The following is a 22,216-nucleotide window of genomic DNA, read 5'->3' on the forward strand; positions in this document are numbered from 1 at the left end:
GTTCTGGCTCCATTTGTTGGTAGAGTAAAAAGTAGAACATTATTTCTCTTTCATCTATTGAGGTTGAGTATTGAGGAGCTATCACTGTGGCTACAAAAGCTATTTGATTACAACATATTCTGAAGGAGTTTGGTTTTGACATACCTAGACCTATGGTCATACATTGTGATAATCAAAATGCTATTGAAATCTCAAAACATCCAGTACAACATCAATGCACAAAACACATTGAGGTTCATATGCACTACATCAAAGAATTGATTCATGAGTAGGTCATTGCATTGCAGTATTGTCCTATATAATAACAAATTGTAGATATCTTCACCAAGCCCTTCAATGAGGTCAAGTATCTCTTGGGGGTGCGAGATTTTTCACCAAGGGGGGTCACATGGCTTTTCTCTTCTTTATTATACTTATCTCTCTTTTTGGGAGAGGGTTTTTCCGATGAGGTTTTTCCTCTTTATCCATTTTTAGAGAGATTGCATTGCATCATATTATATGTAGAGCATTGCATTTGTACATGGGTACTTAACATGGCCTAGTAGTTGAGACCCATCATGCATTTTCATCATAACTTTTGTGAGCTTAATTGCATTCCCCTAAGTTGCACTTAAGGGGGGTGTTAGCGTAAATAATTGTTAGAGTAAATAAATAAATAATTATTAATTATTTATTCTATTTACTTAAGCTTACTTAGGCTAATGCATTTATTTAATATTTAGTATTTAATGCATATAGTGATGAGTTGTTGACAACATAGGAGTTTGTTCCCTTCTAGCATGTTCCACCTTTTTGTGGATGCTTGGTTGTCAACTTTATCTTCTACCACCTTCTAGCTTGTTCTACAAGCTTCCATGAGGCCTTTATATTTGCACTCTCTCATTGTATTTTCTCATTCCATTCTCATTGTAAATACAATTTTATTGTTTTGCAATATGTTCTCTCTCATGTCCGTTTAGGGTTTTTCCAAGCTCCACCACTTCCTTCTTGGTTTCCCTTCAATAGGTTATTTTGCATGTAGGTGATCTTGGCGACTGTGGAGTTGAATTTTATCAACTCCTACATGGTATCAGAGCCTCCCTACTGGCTGCTTCATTGAAAGTTTTTTGAAGTTGTGATTCAGAGACACAAACCCTAGTTTGTTTGTGCATTTTTCTTCAATCCAGGGGAAGAGCATTTTTTGGAGCACATTGGACCAAAATGGATGCTTCCATTAGATCTGGAAGGTCGTTTGTAGTTAGGATTCATATAAAACTTTCTAATTTTGGAGATGGGGCTCTGGGAGGCAAAAAAATTTACTACGGGGGGCTTCAGTACAGTCGTACGAATGATTCCATTAAAAAAATTAAAAATCATGGCCACCACCACCACGCCACCTCATGGCTGCCACCATGCCACCCGAGCATCGCTCGTTGGCCACCATAGCTGGCCGCGCTACCGCAGGGCAACTCGAGCTCGGCGGCTACTAGTGGACCACCTAGTGGTCACCACAGCCAGGTGGCGCCCCCACCTCCTGCAACTTCTGTTAGAGTTCACCACCAGTTCGCAACTCCTCTACCTCCAGACCTCTACCTACCAACTCAACAGTACAACAAGCATTCTTTTGCACACTTGGTAGCTCATTTTGCACAGTCAGTGTGACACGTGGCACTTTGCCATGTGGACCCTACCACATCATCCATACTTGCCACGTGGCCTCTCTTTTTTCTACAACAACTTCCAAGTTGTCAATTTTAAGATAATAGATTGCTGACATTAACATGATGTCATCCTGCATCATCAGCCCTCTTACACCTCCTAGGGTCATTTTTGGACCTACTTGCAATTTTTTGGCCATAACTTGAGCATACGAAGGTATTTTTCTGATCTGAAAGAAGAGCCAAAAAGTTGGTTCTGAGATGGAGACATTGGTGTAGATATTTTTAGGTTTTGATGCAATTTTTTTGCCTTATTTTAGTTGAAGTCCAAAGTTCTTTTTTTGACTCCGACATGCATATCTTTTGCGTCCCATGTCAGTTTTTTGAAAACGTTATATTTTTGGAAAGCTAGTTTTGTCATCTTTTTAGAAATATAGTTTTTTTCCTTAGATTCTGGCCCATGTTCTTTCTATCATTTTTTGGCATTTTTGCTCTATGATGGATATCTTGGGTGTTTCAAGTCCGAGGATCATTTTCCTGGCATGGTTTCTTTTGTTTTAGACTGTACTTTCCGTAGTGTCAATGTTTTTCCTATTTTGATCATTGTAGACATCATTTGTAAGCTCTTTTGTATATGCCCTAAGATAAAGTGCCACTTTTGCATTTCAGGTTCATGAACGCTATTTTTTGAGACAATTGTACTTGCACTATTTTTATAAAGCACCATAGGGGGGATAGTTTGTTGTTTTAGGCCTTCTCCCTTTGTCAAGTGAGTGTCCCTTCCATGACATTAGCCCCATGTAGCATCGGTGTGACCGTGTCTTTATAGGTGTTTGTACCTCTTCCTCTCTCATCATTCTTGATTTTGTCTAAAGAGGATTTTTGGCCCACCTTCTCAGTTGCCTGTCATCTCACCCCATCTGCATTAGAGAGGGTTATGCTATTGTTCTAATGCATCCTTGGGTCAATGGTTCGATAGTGTGAACTATGTATTCAGTGGTTGATCCTATATACGAGGTGATTGTAGTGGCTAGCTACCTATGCATTTCAGTGAGATGGATCATCTACCATATAGGCACATTCGGTTCATGCCTTCTTCTTCCATGGACGTTCTTCAGATCAGCAGTTTCTTTCTGATGTTAGATTTTGCGACTTCTTCATACTTCAGCAATGCTCTTCATGATCACTTTTTGTTCCTGTTTTAGTGGACATTTCCCTAGTTGGAGGCTTCTTCAATTTTTCATTAGGTTCTTACCTCTTTTTGGGGGAGGGTTTTTCCCACATGGTTTTCTCTCTTTCTTTGTTTTTAGAGGTTGCATCTCTTTGCATTGTACATGGGTACCTAACATGGCCTTGTTGTCGGGACTCATTCTGCATTTTCATCTTAGTTTTGTGAGCTCAAGGCATTCCCCTAAGTTGCACTTAAGGGGGGGTGTTAGAGTAAATAATTAATTAATTATTCTATTTACTTAAGCTTACTTAGGTTAATGCATTTATTTAATATTTAGTATTTAATGCATGTAGTGATGAGTTGTTGACAACACATGAGTTTGTTCCCTTTTAGCATGTTCCACCTTTTTGTGGATGCTTGGTTGTCAACCTTATCTTCTACCACCTTCCAGCTTGTTCTTCAAGCTTCCATGAGGCCTTTATATTCGGGCTCTCTCATTTTATTTTCTCATTCCATTCTCATTGTAAATACAATTTCATTGTTTTGCAATATGTTCTCTCTCATGTCCTTTAGGGTTTTTCCAAGCTCCACCTTTTCCTTCTTGGTTTCCCTTCAACAAGTTATTTTGCATGTAGATGATCTTGGTGACTGTGGAGTTGGATTTCATCAACTCCTACAATAATTCCTTATTGTTACACTTTACTTAAGTTTACTTATGTTAATGCATTATCATATTAGTTGTCATGTAGACACCGAGGAGTATGCGTAGTCATATGAGTTGTCTTGTTGACAACATAGGAGTTTGCGTATTCATTTGAGTTGTCATGTTGACAACACAGTTGTTTGCACTCCAATTGAGCACATGGTGTCTACAACATTTCTTTATGAGATACACCTATGTAAACTTATCCTCTCATTATTGCACAAACTCCTATACTCAGTGGAGGATAATCCACTCTTGGTGGACATGTGCTTAGTTGTGAGGCTTATCACTTTACTAACTCCTAGCCATCCTAGATGCTTATATATATAGGCACTTCTAGTGTCTATTCATATGATATTCATTCTCATTATTGTTATTATGATCATCCATTATTGATCCATATTGTGCTAGTGCTTGAGCTTCTTGATCTTGGTGTCATTTTTCCCTAAGGCAAATTCTTACACTCTTCTTCCCCCTCTTTCCTTTCATAACTTTCCATCTCTCCTCCAACTTTGTTACATCCTTCTACCACTAGAAAAACCTCATCAATTAAATTTCTCCCCTTCCACTATGGTTATAGTTTTACTTAGCCTCAACTATCCCTGCAACAACTTTACCTGACCTAGCAATGGCACTATCATTTATCTCAGTGTCACATGAGACCCCAACATAAGTACTAGATTCTTCCTCCTTTTTAAAAATAGGAAAAACATCCCATTTCCAAATATTTCCCATTTATTAGGGTTATGAATCTTGAAGTTTTGTTGATCTTTTTTAGGGTCTTTTTAACCAAAGCTTGTTGGCCCTATTTAGACCCCAACCCTAAAACAATACGTGAAATAATTTTAGGAGTCTTTCCTTGCTTAGTCTCAGAAGGAGCAATTTTTATGAAGGGTGCTCTTTTTAATACTACACATAACAGAATTAGAGAAACAACAACAATTTGCGAGAATGAAATATGGGCTTCTCAGTATCTCCAAAAGTATGGAATTACAGATTTTATAAATACAATATGCAAAGCCACATGAGCACCTTCCTTAAAATATTTAACAAGATAGAGTTGAGACCACCACCCAAAACTCCTCTAAACAACCTATGAGCCTTCCTTATATAGGTAAGTTTCCATGCCAGGAGAAGGTTCTAGACATTTAGCCCTAACCCTTGATACCGACCAACCTAAAATTAAATTATTTTATTACATAGAATCAACTTAAAATAATTATAGTTTATATTTTTAGAATTTTCAGGTAGCCCAAATTCTGGAGACCATAACTTTCAAATCGTTGATCCAATTGGTTATTATAACCCCTTCTTAGAAAAATCCAACTTTTGTTCTACATTAAATGATCGTGCAAGTATCATTTTGGCAAGGTTTGACGTTATTTTTAAACTTCCAAGGCCTTGAAAATTGGGCTTAAAGTTTTTATACCAAAAATTCATACCAAAAATCTACGATAACTTCACCAATACATAATATATGGCAATGAAACTCATCCGACGACTTGATATATCCAGGATGAACCTCCATCTTGAAATTAGAACATTCTAAGCTTGTATGAATAACTTACTAAAAGTAGTAAGATTCTACAATGAAATAATCCTTATTCAAAAGACATAAATAGAAATATTTTTGGGTGATGCAAAATTGTCATTACACCCAATATGCTCCAACATCAATTTTCTAAGGCACCCTCTTTTTTCATCATCCTCCTCATTTCCCACTATATACAATTGGGTAGAAGCTTCCTTCCATTGAGTTGCCTATTTGTAGATTTTCTTCTTTGCATAACTAGTTGACACATGCTTGGTTGAAAAATATATTTTGGACCTAAATGTGATGCCCTCATAGTCCTTATGTTGCATCCACACTCCTTTTGACAATTTCATAAATAATTCTACTAAAGGGGCTTTCAATAAATCCATCTCAATTAGAATGCAAACATATGCCATGTAAAATAAATTCTAAGACCCCTCATCCACCTCCAAGAACCTACCCAATGCATTTCCAATTGCCTCAAAATAAGAAAAAACTAGAACTATAATGACATAATTTGACGGCTTACATGTAGATGGATTTTTGAAGAGTTTGATAGTTGGGTTGAAATATGGTACTTAGGTTTCAGTATCAATGCAAACTTATTCTCCTAACTCTAATGAGATTCTTGGAAGATTGTTTGCCCATCTTGTTCATTGTCAAACACCTACAAAAAACCCTTATTCTAGTTTACTTTTCATGCTGGATTGCCAAATTCTTTTAGGCCAATTTTATGGTTATCTTTTATGATTAGCGGTACTTGGTTACCAGATTTGATTGGATGTTATTTCATACTTAGTTTATATATTTGATGAGCTACTTGATACTCAGCTATTTCATATGCTCGTGATTATTCTTTTGATGATACATGTATGTTTATATAGTGATTTCAATTATTTCATGATGATAGTCAATGTATAATTTTATGCAGTTTCTATGGATACTTACCCTATACTTGCATGTGTATGTTGTACTTGTATGTTTTATTTTATGTTTGATATTTCTGATGTGGTTGAGGGAGGGAGTTGTAGTCACCTGCTAGTCAAGATCTACACGATGCACCACTCCTTGCTATTGCATGTTTTGTTTAGATTTATATGTCTATGTACATGCTCAACTTTTGTGCAGATTACAAGTATCGGGCATAGACTTCTCTGAATTGCCAGGATGAGTGTGCCCTATCGCAATATCTCAATGGTAAAAGAGGGTCCAGCTAGTTCTTGAGTCTAAATCCTAACCCTAAGCCAATTGTCCTAGAAAGTAGTACAAGTATCTGAGTTATTTACCCTTCTGAATTCATCAAGAAACGTGAATTTGAGATTTTGACCATTGAGTTTGATTTAGTACCTTGCCTTTATTATGGGTTTTTTTATTTAGATTAGTGAGTTTGTTGTAATTTTCAGATATAATTAAATCAAATAAAAGATTATTAAATGATTTAATTTAATGAAAAATTTATAAAGAAAAATCAATATTTAATTATATTTAATTAATTGACAAATTAATTAAAATAAAAGAATTAAATTTAAAAGATTTAATTAAAGTTTTAATTTTGGTGTAATTATAGTTATTTAATTTAATAATAATTTATTTAAGAGTTTCATTTTTATAATAAACTCTAAATATTATTATTAGTTAAATTAATAAATATTTTATTAAATATGTCTTGCGATTTAATAAAAGAGAGAAATAATAAATTTAATAAAGTTTATTTTAATTAAAATGCAAAAAGTTTGCACACGAAATTAAAATAAAATAAAATAATAAAGAAAAAGGTTTCACATGATTGCAAAACCGAAACCCTATTAATAGAAATTAGAGCTTATTTCTCCACACACAAGTTTTCAGAAAGAGGGTTTCTGAAAGGAAGGGAATTTTCTTGCAAACTCTAAGCATCTGATCGGTTAGCATTAGATCAAGGTAGGATCTTGTTGAGTTTTGCATAGTAATTTTCTCTTTGAAATCTTTCTGTCTTCTCCATGTTTGAATGAATATGTTTTCAGAATTTAATTTGGGTTGAAACCCTTGTGTTAAAATTTATTGTTCTTGAAAGCATCTGTGAACAAATTTAAAATTTGAAACCCTTGTTTGAGAATCTTGTGATTCATAATTAGATTGTGTTGGATAAACTATGGTTTCACGATGGGGTTTGGAAAAGAATATTAGAAACTAGATTTTCAAATTTGAAAGTTTTGTATTCTTTTTCCAGTTAGATCTATGCTAAAAAAAAGTTGTTAAAATAATAATAAATATATTAATACAAATTACCAGAGTAACCTCCATGTCCCCCTCCCATGTTGCAACTACAGCTCGATTGCGAAGGCAACCAAGGTTGCCAACAACAATCGTAGCTGCTACGACAACTAAGGTTGCCTAAGCAACTGTAATTGCTACTGCAGCAAGGCCGACAGGCCATAAATGTATATGCTAAGTTTTTATATTAATTAATTTTTTTATATAATTTTATTATTATTAATAATTTAATTAGTATTCAATTTTATTAATAATATTAAATAATTAGTATTATATTATTAAATAGTAAGTATTGTTTTAGATTAAGTTAAAAACAAGTTTTGAAGGGACTAGAAACCCTTTACAATAAACTATAGATAAACATTAAGCACCACCAGGTTTTACAAGGACTCCAAACTTGAAGAAAAGTCAAAACCAACTCAAACAAACTAGGTTCTACAGGGACTTGAAACCACAAGTTTAAACCAAATAAAAGTGACCAAGTTTTACAAGGACCTGAAACCTAGAGTTTTAAACAAGTTGGAACACAAAAGGTAAAACTGATAAAATCACACAAACCAGGAACCAACACACCAACACCTACAACAACTCTTTGATGATATTCGCCACCTCTTTACCTGCTTCTACATTACTCTAAACAATTTTAGCCAAAGCTAAAGTAGGAGCCTCAAGAGCCTAAGTGACCTTTTACATCATGCTCTACCTAGTTCTCTTTATAGGTCCTCTTAGACTCCCCATCCCAACATTACCTAGAGACATTATCTCCTCATTGCTAATTCTTGCCCAGACTGGTCGTTGCTGCACACAGACTGGAAGTGACCTGTTCCATTCTTTGCCCACTTTTCTTTATTAAGTAACAAAGCTCTTGCTCATATTCCTTGAGTTTTTCAGAGATGTTTCCAATTTGTATTTCCATCTGAGCTCTCATGGTGCATTCATAGTCTAGCTCTTTCTGCATAACCTCCAATTTTTTCTTGAGTACCATGATCTCATTGTAAAGCCAAGAATCGCCCTAAAGGGAAGCCTCCACTTTAAGCTTAGTAGTGTGAAGAAAGGATAAATTTGCTTCGTGAGACTCTTCCCTAACATCTACAATAATTCGACTCTCAGAATCAATAGCAGTAGTACCAATATTGATCTAGATATCAGTATTGATATCCTGCTTCTTTGTCCTCTCCTCTTTTTCCTCTTTACTCAGGCTATTGTCCTTAGTAGCAAGGTCTTTATCCTTATTTTCCTTACCAGTATCCTCCTCCATTTTCTCCTCACTTTCATTCCTCTTCAGATGGGAAGGGTGAACACTCTGTTTCTCTTCATCCTCCCCTAGGGCTTCCAACCTAACATTAGAGTTAGTAATTTTGTCCTTGCTACCCTCCACATTATCTTTACCAGTCGACACCCATTCGCTCCTAAAATATCCATCTAGGTTGGAACTAAGATCCTCCATTTCCATTTTGTCATTATTATCAGAATTCTCAGATTCAGTGATTTCCTCCACGTTTTTCTTGTTCCTCTCCCGTTTGAAAACCTTTTTTATACTCTTGCTATCACTGGTGCTCTCCTCACTTTTAACCTTAATTCTCATAGAATGAGGATCATTGCTAGACACTTTCCTCTTCTTCTCCAAAATTAGAGAGGGCTTAATAGCCTTGCTTCTACAAAAAATTTCTATAAGTAATATTAAACCTTCATGAAGCACATGACATGGATCTTTCTTCCTATGAGCGTAGAGGCTTTGAAGCAGAGAATACTTCAAATAAAACAGAAAGGAGATCCTATCTTTATGCCTTTCTTTTACAGAAATAGTAATTATTGTTATTAATAAGATAATATTATTTTGTTAATAATTAATAGTTATTATTTTAATAATTAATAATGGTTATTTAATTTTAATAATATTTATTAAAAAATATACTTAATTTAATTAGTTTTAGAAGGTTTGGAAATTGATTTTTGTTTTTAATTCAATGAGGTATATTTGAATTATTAATTTTAAATCCATGATCGATTTAATAAATGATCATTCATTTGTAAAGGGGAAAACTTTTAAACATCTATAAATGGACTTTTAGGAGTATATTTTAAAACGAAGTATGAAAATTTGAAACCCAATTGCGAAAAATTGAACCTTTGTATTTTCTCCAAAAAAGGGATGAACTAGGAAATTACACTTACTATGATGTACATTTTACTTTGTGTTGGGTTTGGGGTTGACTTAGTGTGTTGACTAGTCTTGGATGTTTACCAAAGGCCTGAGAGTTTTGTTCTGTTATGATGTTATGTATATGATCTTTTATGCCCGACCATTGTGACATATTCACGTATTTCTATGATGAGTTTTGATCAGATGTTTGTTATTGCTTTCCAGTTGCTTGTGTAGAACTAAGGTGAATGGTGTGGTTTTCCTAGTGAAACCTTTGAGTTTTTGACCAGTTACATTTTGATGATTTTCAGTTGCTTGTATAGGATTGAGGTGATTATTATAATTTATCTATAGGTGCTTTCCAGTTGCTTGTGTAGGACTGAGGTGAATTTTGAGATATATCTTTAGGTGCTTTCTAGTTGCTTGCAAAGGAATGAGGAAAAAATTGTGATTTTATGAATTGTACTTTTTATGAGCTTAGGGTAGGTATTCTATGTGTGCATTCAGAAGTGGTTTGCAATGGAGGTCGGAGCCCTAAAGAGGCTACCTAGGTAACCCGTTGTTAGTTGTTTTAATAAGTGATAACATTTCATTAAATGGGTTTAAAATGAATTAATAAGACTCGATATTTTTTCTCGCCCATGCCTCAAGTGCTAGTACAGGTTAGGTTGAGAGTAGAGAGGATGCTTGGTTGCGACCTTGCTTCATTAGTATGCCTTGTTTGCCGAAAGGATACTGATGCCACATAAAGACACTAGGGGTTGAAGTCTAGAGAGGCTGTCAGGGTAACCTTAGAGTTGGCTCATGCGATGACACTTGCCCACTTTCATAGTAGATTTCCTACATGTCTTTGTCGCCTTTGAGATTAGTTGTTACTTGTGTCTTGGTACCTTTGAGATAGATTGCTATCAAGTGTTTCCTTGACCTAGATGTTGGTTATGACTTTTGGAATTGATTTCCATTTGGGACTTGAGATTATCTCCTCAACACAGTGGGAGTGGGCCATTTAGGTTCCACGAGGTCAGGTGGTAGTGTTTCTTATACCATTGAGATCCAATAACTGGATGCCATTGTTGGATGTACTTGTGTAGTTGATTCTTTTCATTCTAATCTTGTGTTTCAGTTGGATGGTTATTTTATGTTGTTTTGTACTTGATTTATCAGAGATCTTTTGAGATGATGTATTTATTCTTGATGTATATTCTTTGAGCTTTTCATACCCTATGACTTGTACAACATATGATTATGCATTCTGGTTATGCCAAGTGGCATCTTATGCAATTGTATATTATTGGATTCGTACTTGTGGTTTATCTATGATGTGGATTTGTTATGGATCATATTTAGTATTAATAAAACTTATATATGTGATTCAACGCCATGGAACCCTTAAGAGATGTAATATATTTATGGATGGTTGTATGTATGTGAGTTATTGCTTCTGCTATGTTATCTCTTGTTGGTTATTATCTTTAAAAAATATATATTTGGCAAACTTAGTGAAACTTTAGGTTAATTTCTTTTGGATTCCCTAGTGGGGCATTACACTTAGGCTTTGGCATATATTTGGACCTCCTTGTCTAGAATGACACTCCACTTATACGATAACCATTTGTGGAGCTCGCCATCACTAGGCTAGAAAAATTTTAACCTTACTATTAATCCCATAATTGAAGAATTTTCCATTTTCAACTACCTCTTCCTTAGTCACTTTATCCAAACATATCACTAGCCTTGAACAAGAGTTTCAATCCATACATAACCTGTACCTATACTACCATCTATTTTCCTACCTACCTTCGCAAACAAATGGTACTATTGTTGACCATCCACATTTCCCCCTAAAAAATCCATCCTCTCCTTCACACAACATCTAGGTCATATTTTTGCATGTCTTTTGCAACAAAGAATTCTTTATATTGTCCAAAACCCTTGAAGTTCACTTATTACATCAGTTGAAACAAAGCTACATTTCCTAAACACCTATACGCTTCTGTTGAATGAAAGCCTACTACAACATTTTGTTGTGCCTTTTGTTCTTCCCGACTTATGGAAAATCATAAAGTCTTCTTCCATTTCTTACGTTTTTGTTGAGTCACCAATATATGTAGAACTTTCCTTTATTTCCTCTCGAAGACACCTGTAGCCCCAAGCCATCAAGAATAAGAGTGACTCCTCCCAAATGGTAATATTGGGCCACATAAACCCTATTCACAATGACAGTACAAGACAAAAACATTGTCGACCTACTACTAAACAACAACTATAGTATATCCTATATTTGTATCCCTTGATAAGTGTCAATATGAATTTTTAAAACTAATATTATAATCATATATGAAATCTCACTAAAAACTTATATATATATATATATATTCAAAGTTAAAATAGAAACAAATACAATTAGATGATATGTTTAAAAAACACCTAAAGAAAAAAAATAACTTTCAAAATAAAGATAACGAGTGAAAAATGAAATTTTCTCTTTACACATTCATTACAAGGGTCATGATCCTCAAGAGGTTTTTTCTTTGACATCTATAGAGTATATATTAAAAACGACTTTAAAAAAAAAAAAAATTAACAAGAGCTGTGGAAGAGTTTGAGTCCCTGCCTTTAATGGTTTTGAAAAGAGAAGTTATAAATTTTAACAAATTTAATTTATATTTTTAATTAATATTTTTAATTTTAGTTTTATAGAATAATGTGGCGACTAGCCATTGTATAAAAATATACAACTTAATATAATGCATTGTAAAATCATGAGATTTGAATTAATAGAGCTTTAACTAAGAAATTTAAGATTTTTTAAATTTTATTATATAAGTTAAATTTAGAAATTAATTGTTTTTAATTTTTTTAATTAATATATACTTAAGTCTATATATATAAAACAATACAACTCTTAATAACAATAATATATTTTAATAAAAAATCAAATTTAGTAATTATTGATTTATATAAAACTAATTTTAAAAATAATGTAAAATATATTAACATTTTTTAAAACTATATTCAAAACTAAAAATTGTGATAATTAATATTGATAAGACATTATTTTTGTTGTGGGAGATAAAACATTACTTTTTCATAAATCTAATGAACTTGTGACAAATGTGGAAAAGATAAAGTTATAATTAATAATGAACTTGTCACAAATATGGAAAAGATAAAGTTGTAATTAATGAATTCATTAATGCATAATAAAGTTGTTAGAAAATATTTGTATTTATGTTGGAGAAAATTGAATTTTTTCCCATAGTTAATTGAAAAAAGATTTTTGTTTTCAAAAATAAATTAAAAAATATACAACCATATAGCTTTAGGATTAACTTTAGAAATAGAGTAATAAAAAAAATAATATTAATATTAAAGGGCAGGGACTATAATTAATAACAAGTGGCGCAAGCGCCAAAGTTCCTGCCTTCATGTTATATGGTTGACTAAAGCAGTATTGTATGAAGACGAAATTGAAGAGGGTCTATTCTTTGCTAGAAATTCAATATAAGTAACATGCATGAGAAATACAAGTTGTAATAAACATAATGCATTAAATTAAGCAGAATGCAATATTTAGATTGAGCCTGGTTATAAATACCATTTATGAATAAACTTTCATATGTATAAGAATATGTATGCTGAACTTATTCATGATTTACATAAACATTTGTTTTACAGCCGATATTCTTGATAAGAAGTACAATTCAATAACATTTGTTTTACAAAAAATAGCAAAGATGTTGATGCCTGTGCTGGCTGGAAAAAGTGTTACTGCTGGCTGGAAAAAGTGTTGCTATTTGTGAACAGCAGGGGTGTTGTTGTTATGTTGCCAAGGTGCTGGTGGCTGGAAAAAGTGTTGTTGTTTGTGAACAGCAGTGGTGTTGCTGTTATGTTTCCAAGATGCTGTTGATCAGTACATATTTTTATATAAGAACATATGTAACTGAAGTTTGAATTGCTATGAATTAAATTACTATAATTTGGATTGAAGAGTAAGCTTAATGCTGTAACATATGCTAGTTATTATAATATGGTAATTTTAGTTCGTGGTTTCTTTTCAATTGCCAGTTTTAGATAAATGAAACATTTTGATTTATTCTTATGAATATGCTAATGTGTTCATTGAAATTTGTTACAAATGAAAGGGAAGAAAGTACCTCAAATAGTGAGCTTGGTATAAGACGCATTCCATTAACAAATGGGACAAGTGCATTGCTATCAAATGTAGCATATAGCCCTGCAAATTATTGAAAAATTTAAATACTAACATAAGTGTTGTATGATACATGATATGTAAGTTCTAATTTTTTCATTGCAATGAAAAATAAATTGGTAAACTGTTAACCACAGCCATAAGAGGTTTTAGTATTCAATATTTCTTCTTTAAGCATACGCTTTATGCTTTTGATCTAATATTAATTACTGGTAAAGCATAGCTTTGAAAATATTAATAATGTAGAGCCAAAATATATGACTGCAATACTGTAACAAAAACACTAATAATGCAGTATCCATATTAGAAAATAAGTAAAAAAGTCAAAAATTATAGTCACCTTGTAGGATCCTCCAAATTCAAGATCCTCCAACAAATGGGGTATTTTTTTCTTCTCTGTGACCTGTTGAAAACATCTAGACATTAATATCTAATATCTAAAAAAATATAACTGTTTTTGATGTTTCAAAGAAATGTGGTAAACAAAGATTTTAAAAGAAAATAGCATTGAAGTATATGTTTCAAATTGTACTCACATTTGCAGTTGGTAACTTGGAAAGCTCCACCAATGGCACTAAGGTATGATGTCCTTGATTGATCCTGTAGAGGACTAAAAAAATGGACTGTGGAAGGGAAGAAATGTGGAAGACACATTGGGTTTGTTTAATATGATGATATAGATTCAGAGAATACTCATGAGGACTATTGTTGTTAAAAACTTATAGAATGGAAGAAGTTGATTTATTAGTAATGAATATGACTACACTAGGTTAAGCGGACACTAAAAGCGTACCAAATTACAATAACAGAGGAATGCTTGAATTCCATAGATGCTTAATTGTTAAAATTAATCTACGAATCAGTCATATTTGAATCACAATGATGAGCAAATCTCTAGTATGGAATCAACAACATTTGATGGAAAACAAATATCAAAAATCAAAATACATGTTTTGAGCAGTTAGAACACAACATTGAGCTTGATTAAATAACTATTTTGTTATTAAATTTCAATCTAGCAATTATTGCTTCAACTATTAATGACATCTCAAAAAAATCAATATAGCTTCTATGAAAATGGGGCGAAATAACCTATTAATTACATCACAGTGAAAGATTAAGCTGAAATAATTAACATTGTTGTGGCTAAAATCATTATAAAAGTTATAAAAAACAAGAAATTAATATCTACATTATGTATGAGATAATTTTTACATATAAGGAGTATGTATGGGAAACATCTAATATCTGTTGAAATGCTCTTGCTTGAATGTTACTAGTGACTTTTCAGAATAGCATAGATAGCATATATGTTTTATAGTAGATTTGATTGACAACTATGATCGATATTTGAAACCAAAATTTTGTAATAGTTACAGTATAACAAAAGCATTCGATGCAATTGGAGCCCTGCACAGTCATGTGATTGTATCAGTCAAGTTAGTACTAGACAGGAAAAATGATTTAATATGAAATCAAAAGAAATGAAAAGCATTGTAAACTAGTATACCTTAATGGAGATGCTGTGTGGCCCAATGTTCAAGTGCAAAAACCAAAATTTTGTAGTAGTTGCAGTATAACAAAAGCATTCTGATGTAGTTGGAGCCCTATGTAGTCATGTGATTGTATGAGTTAAGTTAGTACTACATAGAAAGAATGATTTAATATGAAATCGGAAGAAACGAAAAGCATTCTGAATGTGTATACCTTAATGGAGACATTGTGTGGCCTAATCTTGAAGTGCAAAAACACGAGTTATCTGACTGCTTTGATTGAGACTAAATTTTCCTTTCAGCTGGAAGTCTCGGAACATAAATATAGTTGTTGGTTTGTCAACAACATATGCTTCATATGTCATATTTTGTAAGTGAGGCCAAATTTGTTGAGCAATATTTTTTTCTGCAAAGCAGTGAATTGTTTGATTGTTTTTGTTGGTGATGATTGCTTTAACATGAAGGGAATATATGTAGTTAACTTCCTCTTTACATTTGGCACAATATGCTTTGTTGTCATTCAGTGCGGTGTAGCTGTCAAATCTGTAGTCGCAGTTGGGACAGAATGCGTGGAATGGATTTGAAAATGCATTTGCAGGTGTCAAGAGCCCCACAACCTGTAGAAAGAATATTAGCAAAATGTTGAATCTAATTGTAAGAAGTGATTAGTACAAGGTATTTGAAATGGCTACCTCTAATGTGCTGTGTAAAAGTGTATGGAGCCTTTCCAATGTTCTTTTTTCATTGAGACTGCAAATATATGTTGATGGAGTTGTACGAAGAGCATGCTTCTGGTCCTGTTTTTTTGCAATGTTTCTAAAAAGGAAGATTGGAATTTCGCCTTTTTGTAATTGTTGTTCCATTTGATAGAAGAGTCCAAAGAAACTTGGATGGATGTAAAGCTGTGTTCGAAAAGTAGTAATCATTATTTTGGAAAATAAATCAAAACTATAAAAATAAATATAAAAGAAAATGGAAACAGATTGAAGAAGCTTACCAGTGCTTTATCCATATCTGTATGACCATCTTTGATATCAAGAATGTGTTGTGTTCCTTTTGTGTTTGCTGCTACAACAAGGGCACCCACTGTTCCATAAGCATATTCTTTTGCACTAGATATAAGTTGTTTTATGGTTGTGCCTGGGATGAAGTTATATTCATTTTCAAATGGTGGAATAGTTTCAATTTGACTAGAATCATTTAAAAGTAAGATGTAATCAGAATCTCCGCGGTCAAAATCTATTTTTGGTACAAGTTCAAATTCTTTTATTGCTATTGCAATGCCTGGTATTATCTTATCCTCAAACTTGCGTAGTAGATGGCTACCAACAGTTAATGTTATTGTCATTTCGCCCTTACAATCTGTCAAATCAGCTCGTAAGACTTCACGCATTCCTATGCCTTTGTCAAGAACAACCTTGTAGGTGACAAGTACAGTGCCATGAAAAGTGGTGCCAATTTTTCTTGCATTTAGATCTTCAATTGTTACTGGTCTTTCGGGAGTTAATTTTGGCCTATTAGAAAACAAGAAAGATGATGTTTAGTTGTATGACTTGGAAGACTTTGAAAGATGCAAATGACAATTCATGTTAATACCTTTTTGATTTTTTTTGCTTGTTTGTATCTGCTTCAGTTGTTGGGGTTGTTGTTTCCATTATGATTGATCTATTATAAAGGAAATAACACAATGTTAAGATTGGTCATCTTGTAGATAATAAAATATATTGAAGCAATTGATGCTATTACCTTTTTTATTCATTTCTCTCATTGAATGTATTTACAATGACAAGATTGACCCATGTTGAAAGATTAGAAGTGCTAGGTTTTCATTTTATTGTCCCACAGAATGGATCTTTATGAAAGTTGAGGGGTGATCTGTCCAATATGCTTCTGTTGTATAGGCAGAACATATATTTCCAATTGAGTTAGTCCATATATGATCAATTAATGGTCTATTTGGAGTATGTGTTTTGTTGAGAGCAAATTGTGTGTTGCGTTGTTTCATATGTTGTATTAGTCTTCTTGTTGTTTTGTTGTCGTTAGACATGTCTAAATGAAAATCTCCTATAATGAAAAGAGTTGTTTGTTGGATTGGATAGGTAAAGATGTCAGTCATTATGGCCAAGATGTCATCTATGGGAATATTGGGGCGTATGTAAACATTAGTCACATTGTATTTGATGGCATGATGGCATAGTGTCAATGTTATGGCTTCACTATTTTGTGTTTTATGCTCTTTTGTATTCAACACTTGTAGATTGTTTGTTACAAAAGTTGTTATGCCATTTATATGATACAATGTATGGCTATTGTATTTGTGGAGGATATTTGTATGGGATGGAGGCAAGTGGACCTCTTGGAGACACAAAATATCAGAAGCCATGATGTCATAGTCATTAATAATGTCGTCTATGTGTGCTCTTAAGCTACGGGTATTTAGTGTACATAGAACTATATGTGAATCTTGCATCAAGCATGTTAGTTGATTTTCAAGTTTCCATTGTGCATTTGTTTGGAGACGAGACATCTCAGAATGAATAGTTTGTTTGACTTTTAAATGTTTTGATTGTAAAGGTTTAAGTAAATATAGTGATTGGATTTCTTTTGTTCTTGAAAGTGTTGTACATGTTAAGCCATGTTGTGTAATGTCGTTGGGTCAAAAGCAAGGCCTGCTAATGTTAGCCCTTGAGATCGGTGTATTGTTCGAGCACATGCAAGCTGTATTGGGAACTGTTTTCTGATTTTTACTTGTCCACCAGTGAACATTTTTGGAATTGGTCTTGCTATTCGATGTATTGGGACCCAATCTGTTTGAATCTCTGTAGTATAGTATTGAGCTAATTTATTTCTTTGGCACTGACCTATTTTGGAATCATTAAATTGAATCCAAATTATGTCAATGTCTTGTTGTCTTGTGTATGCTTTCAGGATTCCATCCGATCCATTAACAAGACCATCTTCTGTGTTATAGTTCCCTCCAATAATTTCAACGAGGATATTTGGTTTTAAGATTATTTGACTTGGCAAGGTTGTTGCATGGTTGTAGATGCGTGTTGCAGTATAGTTTTGGTCTAAAACGTCAATTGCATCTAATATGATGTTGTCACCAGGAATTATTGATAGCATATTCTTGTTATGTGTGTCAACATCTAGTCTTTTGAAAAAGAGGTATGGAAATGTTGGGTCAAGTGGTGCTGGGCGTAAGCAAGCATGATTGAGGTATTGTATGTCATCATTTGTATGTTTTCCTAAACGTATCCTGTTCAAAGTACCAATGAATTGACTATCATTTTGTCGTATTGCTATGGTTAGAGAATAGCACTTTACCTTGTCTTTCCAAAAATTGTAGCACATTAATTATGTTCGAGATGGGCTATTGTTAAATACATCTGAGTCTAGCACTGGGAGAGCTTGGTAGAGATCACCACAAAAAATTGTGTCAATGTTGCCAAAGTATTTAGTAGGCAATTGCATAATATCACGTAATCGTTTATCAAGATACTGTAAAAATGTAGACCCTACCAAAGAGATCTCATCTATAAGAAGCACGTGTAATTGACTGTAGGTCTTTGACATTGCATCTAATGTCTCTGTGCTAAGTGGGACAAATTCTGATTTATTGAAAGGTATGTGAAAGGCCGAATGCAATGTTGATCCACCAATGTTGTATGCTGCTTTTCCTGTATATGCAGTCATTAGGCCTTTTGGTTTATCAGGATCACTATCAATTGCATTGTTGTACAGTCGAATGAGTGCTTGGTAAATAGTTATTGCAGTAAATGTTTTTCCAGTTCCTGCTCCTCCTGTTAGGAACAAATGTATTGGAGTGTTAGGATCCTTTAACTTTTTCATGATAATGTCTTTAATGATTGTTTGTTGCTCTCTATTTAGGGATCGTCTTAACCAGTAGTATTCGTTGTTGTCCATGATTTGTGGATGTCTTGCAATTTCAAATGGTCTTGAGGACAGATTACTAACGTTTTTATTGAGTGCAGTTTGAATATCTTGTTGCATGTCATATTTTTCTTCTTCTGTGAGATGTTTTCCTATGAATCTTGTGTTTTCGATATTGTCATCAATGTCATTGACTTCAGAGATAGCTTTGTCAATGTCACCCCATGCAGAAGTTGTGGTGTAACAAAATTTTGCACGGTTTATTTCGATAATTGATTGATTTTGCAAGTATGCATTTTCCCAAGTGTTAGAGTTTTCTTTGAGGGTATCTTCACTTATTATGAATGGCCTATATAATATTAGTTGCTCTCTACAGTGGCTCTCTATGTCAATATGTTTGTTGAGGTTTATGAAACGAATTACTTTTGGTTTGGTTTTATGATCAAGCTTAGTGCCGTTTTTTTTATATTGAGAGACAAATTCTGCAAAGCAAATGTTTGAAATAATATGAGGACGTTGTAAATAGTAATCCATCATTGATTTGCACATTACATTTTCTGATTCATCGTCTTCTTGGTTTAACTCTTTCACTGATTTTAATATAAATGTTCGATCATTTTGAGCTCTTGTATCAATGAATATGCATTTTCTAGAACTGCAATTTAGGGGTAATGAAAGTGCGACATGTGCTGCTTGTTGAGATGACATTTGATGGAGGTTTAGTAAAGCATTTCCTAAGTTTGATATCATTTTTAGGGCATCTATATTTTGTTGTTGGTGGTCTTTACAGATTCTTTTGAATGCATTTGTCATCGATCTGTCGACTTTTGCCATATAGGAGCTACAATACATTGCTGCAGCATATGCATTGAGGACATATTGTGCATCTGTATTTACTCTCCAAAGCCCTGGTATTTTTTTGGAGAAGCTATTGTTCCATATCTGTGAAGGTGTTCTTTGGAGATAAAGGGTAGGCCTATTGACTGTAGACCTCAAGGCCATTATGTAGTCATTTTCACTGACATCTATTTCTTGTAAGAAATATGTGAATGTAAATGTATTGGGGTAAGTTGCTTTTTCAATCTTGGTATGAATTTGTGTAGCAATTAAATGCAATTTGTCATTTGCATCTTCTAATGGTTCAAGTATTGTTGTGTTCTTCATTGGTGGAAATGGAAAATTATATCTACAATGTGCCTTTTTGGATTTTTTGCATTATTTTGTATGGTGATGCACATGTAATATTGCTATATTTGGTTCTAAATCTTTTGTATCACATGTAATATATTTGTCTACAAATTCTGTTATGCTTGTATTGTTATGTTTTCCATACATGGGAGCACTATGAACCCATATAAGGAAATGGTCATGTTCATTTCCACGATTTTGAAATTCGGTTACTAAGAAATAGTCTAATATAGTTCCAAAGAAGGACTGGTCTGTCAAGATTAATGTTTTGAGTGCATTTATTCTATGTCTATAGTATCGGGTACAAGTTATTGGGTCTCTTTTGATTAATTCATGTACATTCATTTCATTTTCTGCAGTAAAGTTTTGTCTACTTGTTGAATAGTGGCAGCTATGTAGTTCTTTCAATGTTGTTTGCAATGCTGACCAGTTCTGTTCAGCACTGGTAAATGTGAGAAAGAAAGTAGGTGGTCCTAATTGTCGTATCATTGCAAAAACATTTTTCTTTAGCTGTTGTGTGTAGTCAGGAGATATTCGTATTTTTTTGAAGTCAACATAACCTATATCTGACTTTAGTATTTTCTCTAAATTTGGTTTATGCTTGACTTCTTTTGCCAATAGCTTTCTTTCTTTTAGTTGGCCCTTTCGAATTCTTATCCACATTGTCGACATTACTTGATGTATCAATATCTTAATTGTTTTGAAGAAAAGGTTGGTTGTATGGTATGCAAATCGCCTTTGTGAATGTGTCAATTCCCATAGCACTATTTTTTGGTAGCTGAAATTTTTAGTGATGTCATTATCACGTGCGTTACCGAAAAACAAAGTTGGGAAATTCATTTCTTCTGCACGTTTGTCTTGCAATATTCCAATAGGGAATTGGTCTTGGGCAGGTGCAACTTCAATCAACTTGTCTTGCATTTTGTGTATGCTAGCAGATTCTGTGAACCCATGCACTAGAGTTTGACATGGTCCTTGGTCATTATCACTGTCTGACTCAATGTCAATCGTGGATAGTTCATTTTGGTTGGTAATGCTAGTATTTATTTCGATAGCTTGTTTCCAGTTATCATTTAGTTTTACATTGTGCATTTTGTATAATGTTGTTTGGGTCAATTGTTGAAGAGCTTGCATGATAACTGTTGGGCGTACCATGCCTTTCTGGAAAGCATTTTTATATTCTAGACGTCTTTTTAGGGAAACAACAATTGTTGTTGTATTAGTAGTTGATATAGGTAAAGCTTTTTGAACAATGTTTGTATCAACAGGGACATTAATGATTGAACCAGTTAGGCCTAATTGAGATCTTCTATATCCTAGCTCCCATATTTGTGCAAAAGCAATTCGCAATGAAACAAGACGCTCTTCCAATTGTGTTAACATTTCAACATGCTGAATTGCATTGTTAATTCTAATATTGTGCGGTGTAGCATACTTAGGAAGGGTTGAATGTTTTAATGCAGTATTGCATTTTTGACAAATGTAATTTGTCAATGAATTGATAGGTGGTTTGACTAGTTTGTGATAGGCTAGTTTTTGTTGATTCTGAAATGCTCTAATGTCTTTTTTGAAACACAACATTTGGCAAATAGTGCATGCGTATTTTGGTGTGTCTTGGATTTTTGCTTCAAATATTTGTATTGGTGATAATGTTTTCTTCCTTCGTTGAGGTGGATTTTTCCTTTTTCTACATCTTTTGGCAGCTTTTGTTGGATTTTGGAAAGGAGTGAACAATTTGTTCATATCAGTTTGATTGTTGTCTCTAATTAAATTTTTGATAGTATGAACTGATATTCTTTGATTAGTATTTTTCTTTTCAATCAATGGTAATTGTAGCTGGCAAAGGTTTTTGTGTTGTTTATGTGTTGATGCATTGTTGAATTGTTGTTGTAGTTGGTCATTAGTAAAATTGAATTTTGAGCACACAAGAGGCTCAAAGTGTCCACACAGGGGATTATTGTCATGAAAAAGCAATGAATATGATTCT

The 22,216-nt window shown here is 33.4% G+C and overlaps 2 protein-coding genes and 2 long non-coding RNA genes across 4 annotated transcripts; all 4 read right to left on the reverse strand.

Annotated features, from left to right (window-relative positions):
* Positions 1–13,206: 13,206 nt before the first annotated feature.
* LOC149543230 (uncharacterized) lies at positions 13,207–14,577 on the reverse strand. The gene is made up of 4 exons (XR_016355221.1): positions 14,191–14,577; positions 13,995–14,057; positions 13,599–13,678; positions 13,207–13,325 (listed from the first exon to the last, which is right to left on the reverse strand). It is a non-coding gene; the product is annotated as an uncharacterized LOC149543230 (long non-coding RNA).
* A 200-nt stretch (positions 14,578–14,777) lies between these two features.
* LOC149543231 (uncharacterized) lies at positions 14,778–15,405 on the reverse strand. The gene is made up of 2 exons (XR_016355222.1): positions 15,362–15,405; positions 14,778–15,261 (listed from the first exon to the last, which is right to left on the reverse strand). It is a non-coding gene; the product is annotated as an uncharacterized LOC149543231 (long non-coding RNA).
* Positions 15,406–16,089: 684 nt separating this feature from the next.
* On the reverse strand, positions 16,090–16,802 carry LOC149543232 (uncharacterized). Its single transcript, XM_089795781.1, has 3 exons — positions 16,744–16,802; positions 16,145–16,661; positions 16,090–16,095 (listed from the first exon to the last, which is right to left on the reverse strand). The coding sequence occupies exons 1-3, from the start codon at positions 16,800–16,802 to the stop codon at positions 16,090–16,092; spliced, it is 582 nt and encodes a 193-aa protein (XP_089651907.1).
* A 1,702-nt stretch (positions 16,803–18,504) lies between these two features.
* Positions 18,505–20,205, reverse strand: LOC149543233 (uncharacterized). Its single transcript, XM_089795782.1, has one exon. It carries the CDS (start codon positions 20,203–20,205, stop codon positions 18,505–18,507), a length of 1,701 nt encoding a protein of 566 aa, XP_089651908.1.
* Positions 20,206–22,216: the final 2,011 nt, after the last annotated feature.

This window comes from Cupressus sempervirens, chromosome 8 (genome assembly GCF_028749045.1).
Source record: "Cupressus sempervirens isolate cs-2001-9-10 chromosome 8, ASM2874904v1, whole genome shotgun sequence".
In the NCBI taxonomy this organism is placed as follows: domain Eukaryota; kingdom Viridiplantae; phylum Streptophyta; class Pinopsida; order Cupressales; family Cupressaceae; genus Cupressus; species Cupressus sempervirens.

What these genes read in the sequence shown, in the direction of transcription:
- LOC149543232 (XM_089795781.1), bottom strand. Translation starts at nt 16,802, where the DNA reads ATGGAAACAACAACCCCAACAACTGAAGCAGATACAAACAAGCAAAAA. An exon ending in AAGCAAAAAAAATCAAAAAG is followed by an intron (nt 16,662 to 16,743) that starts GTATTAACATGA and finishes GTTTTCTAATAG; the next exon opens with GCCAAAATTAACTCCCGAAA.
- LOC149543233 (XM_089795782.1), bottom strand. Translation starts at nt 20,205, where the DNA reads ATGAAGAACACAACAATACTTGAACCATTAGAAGATGCAAATGACAAA.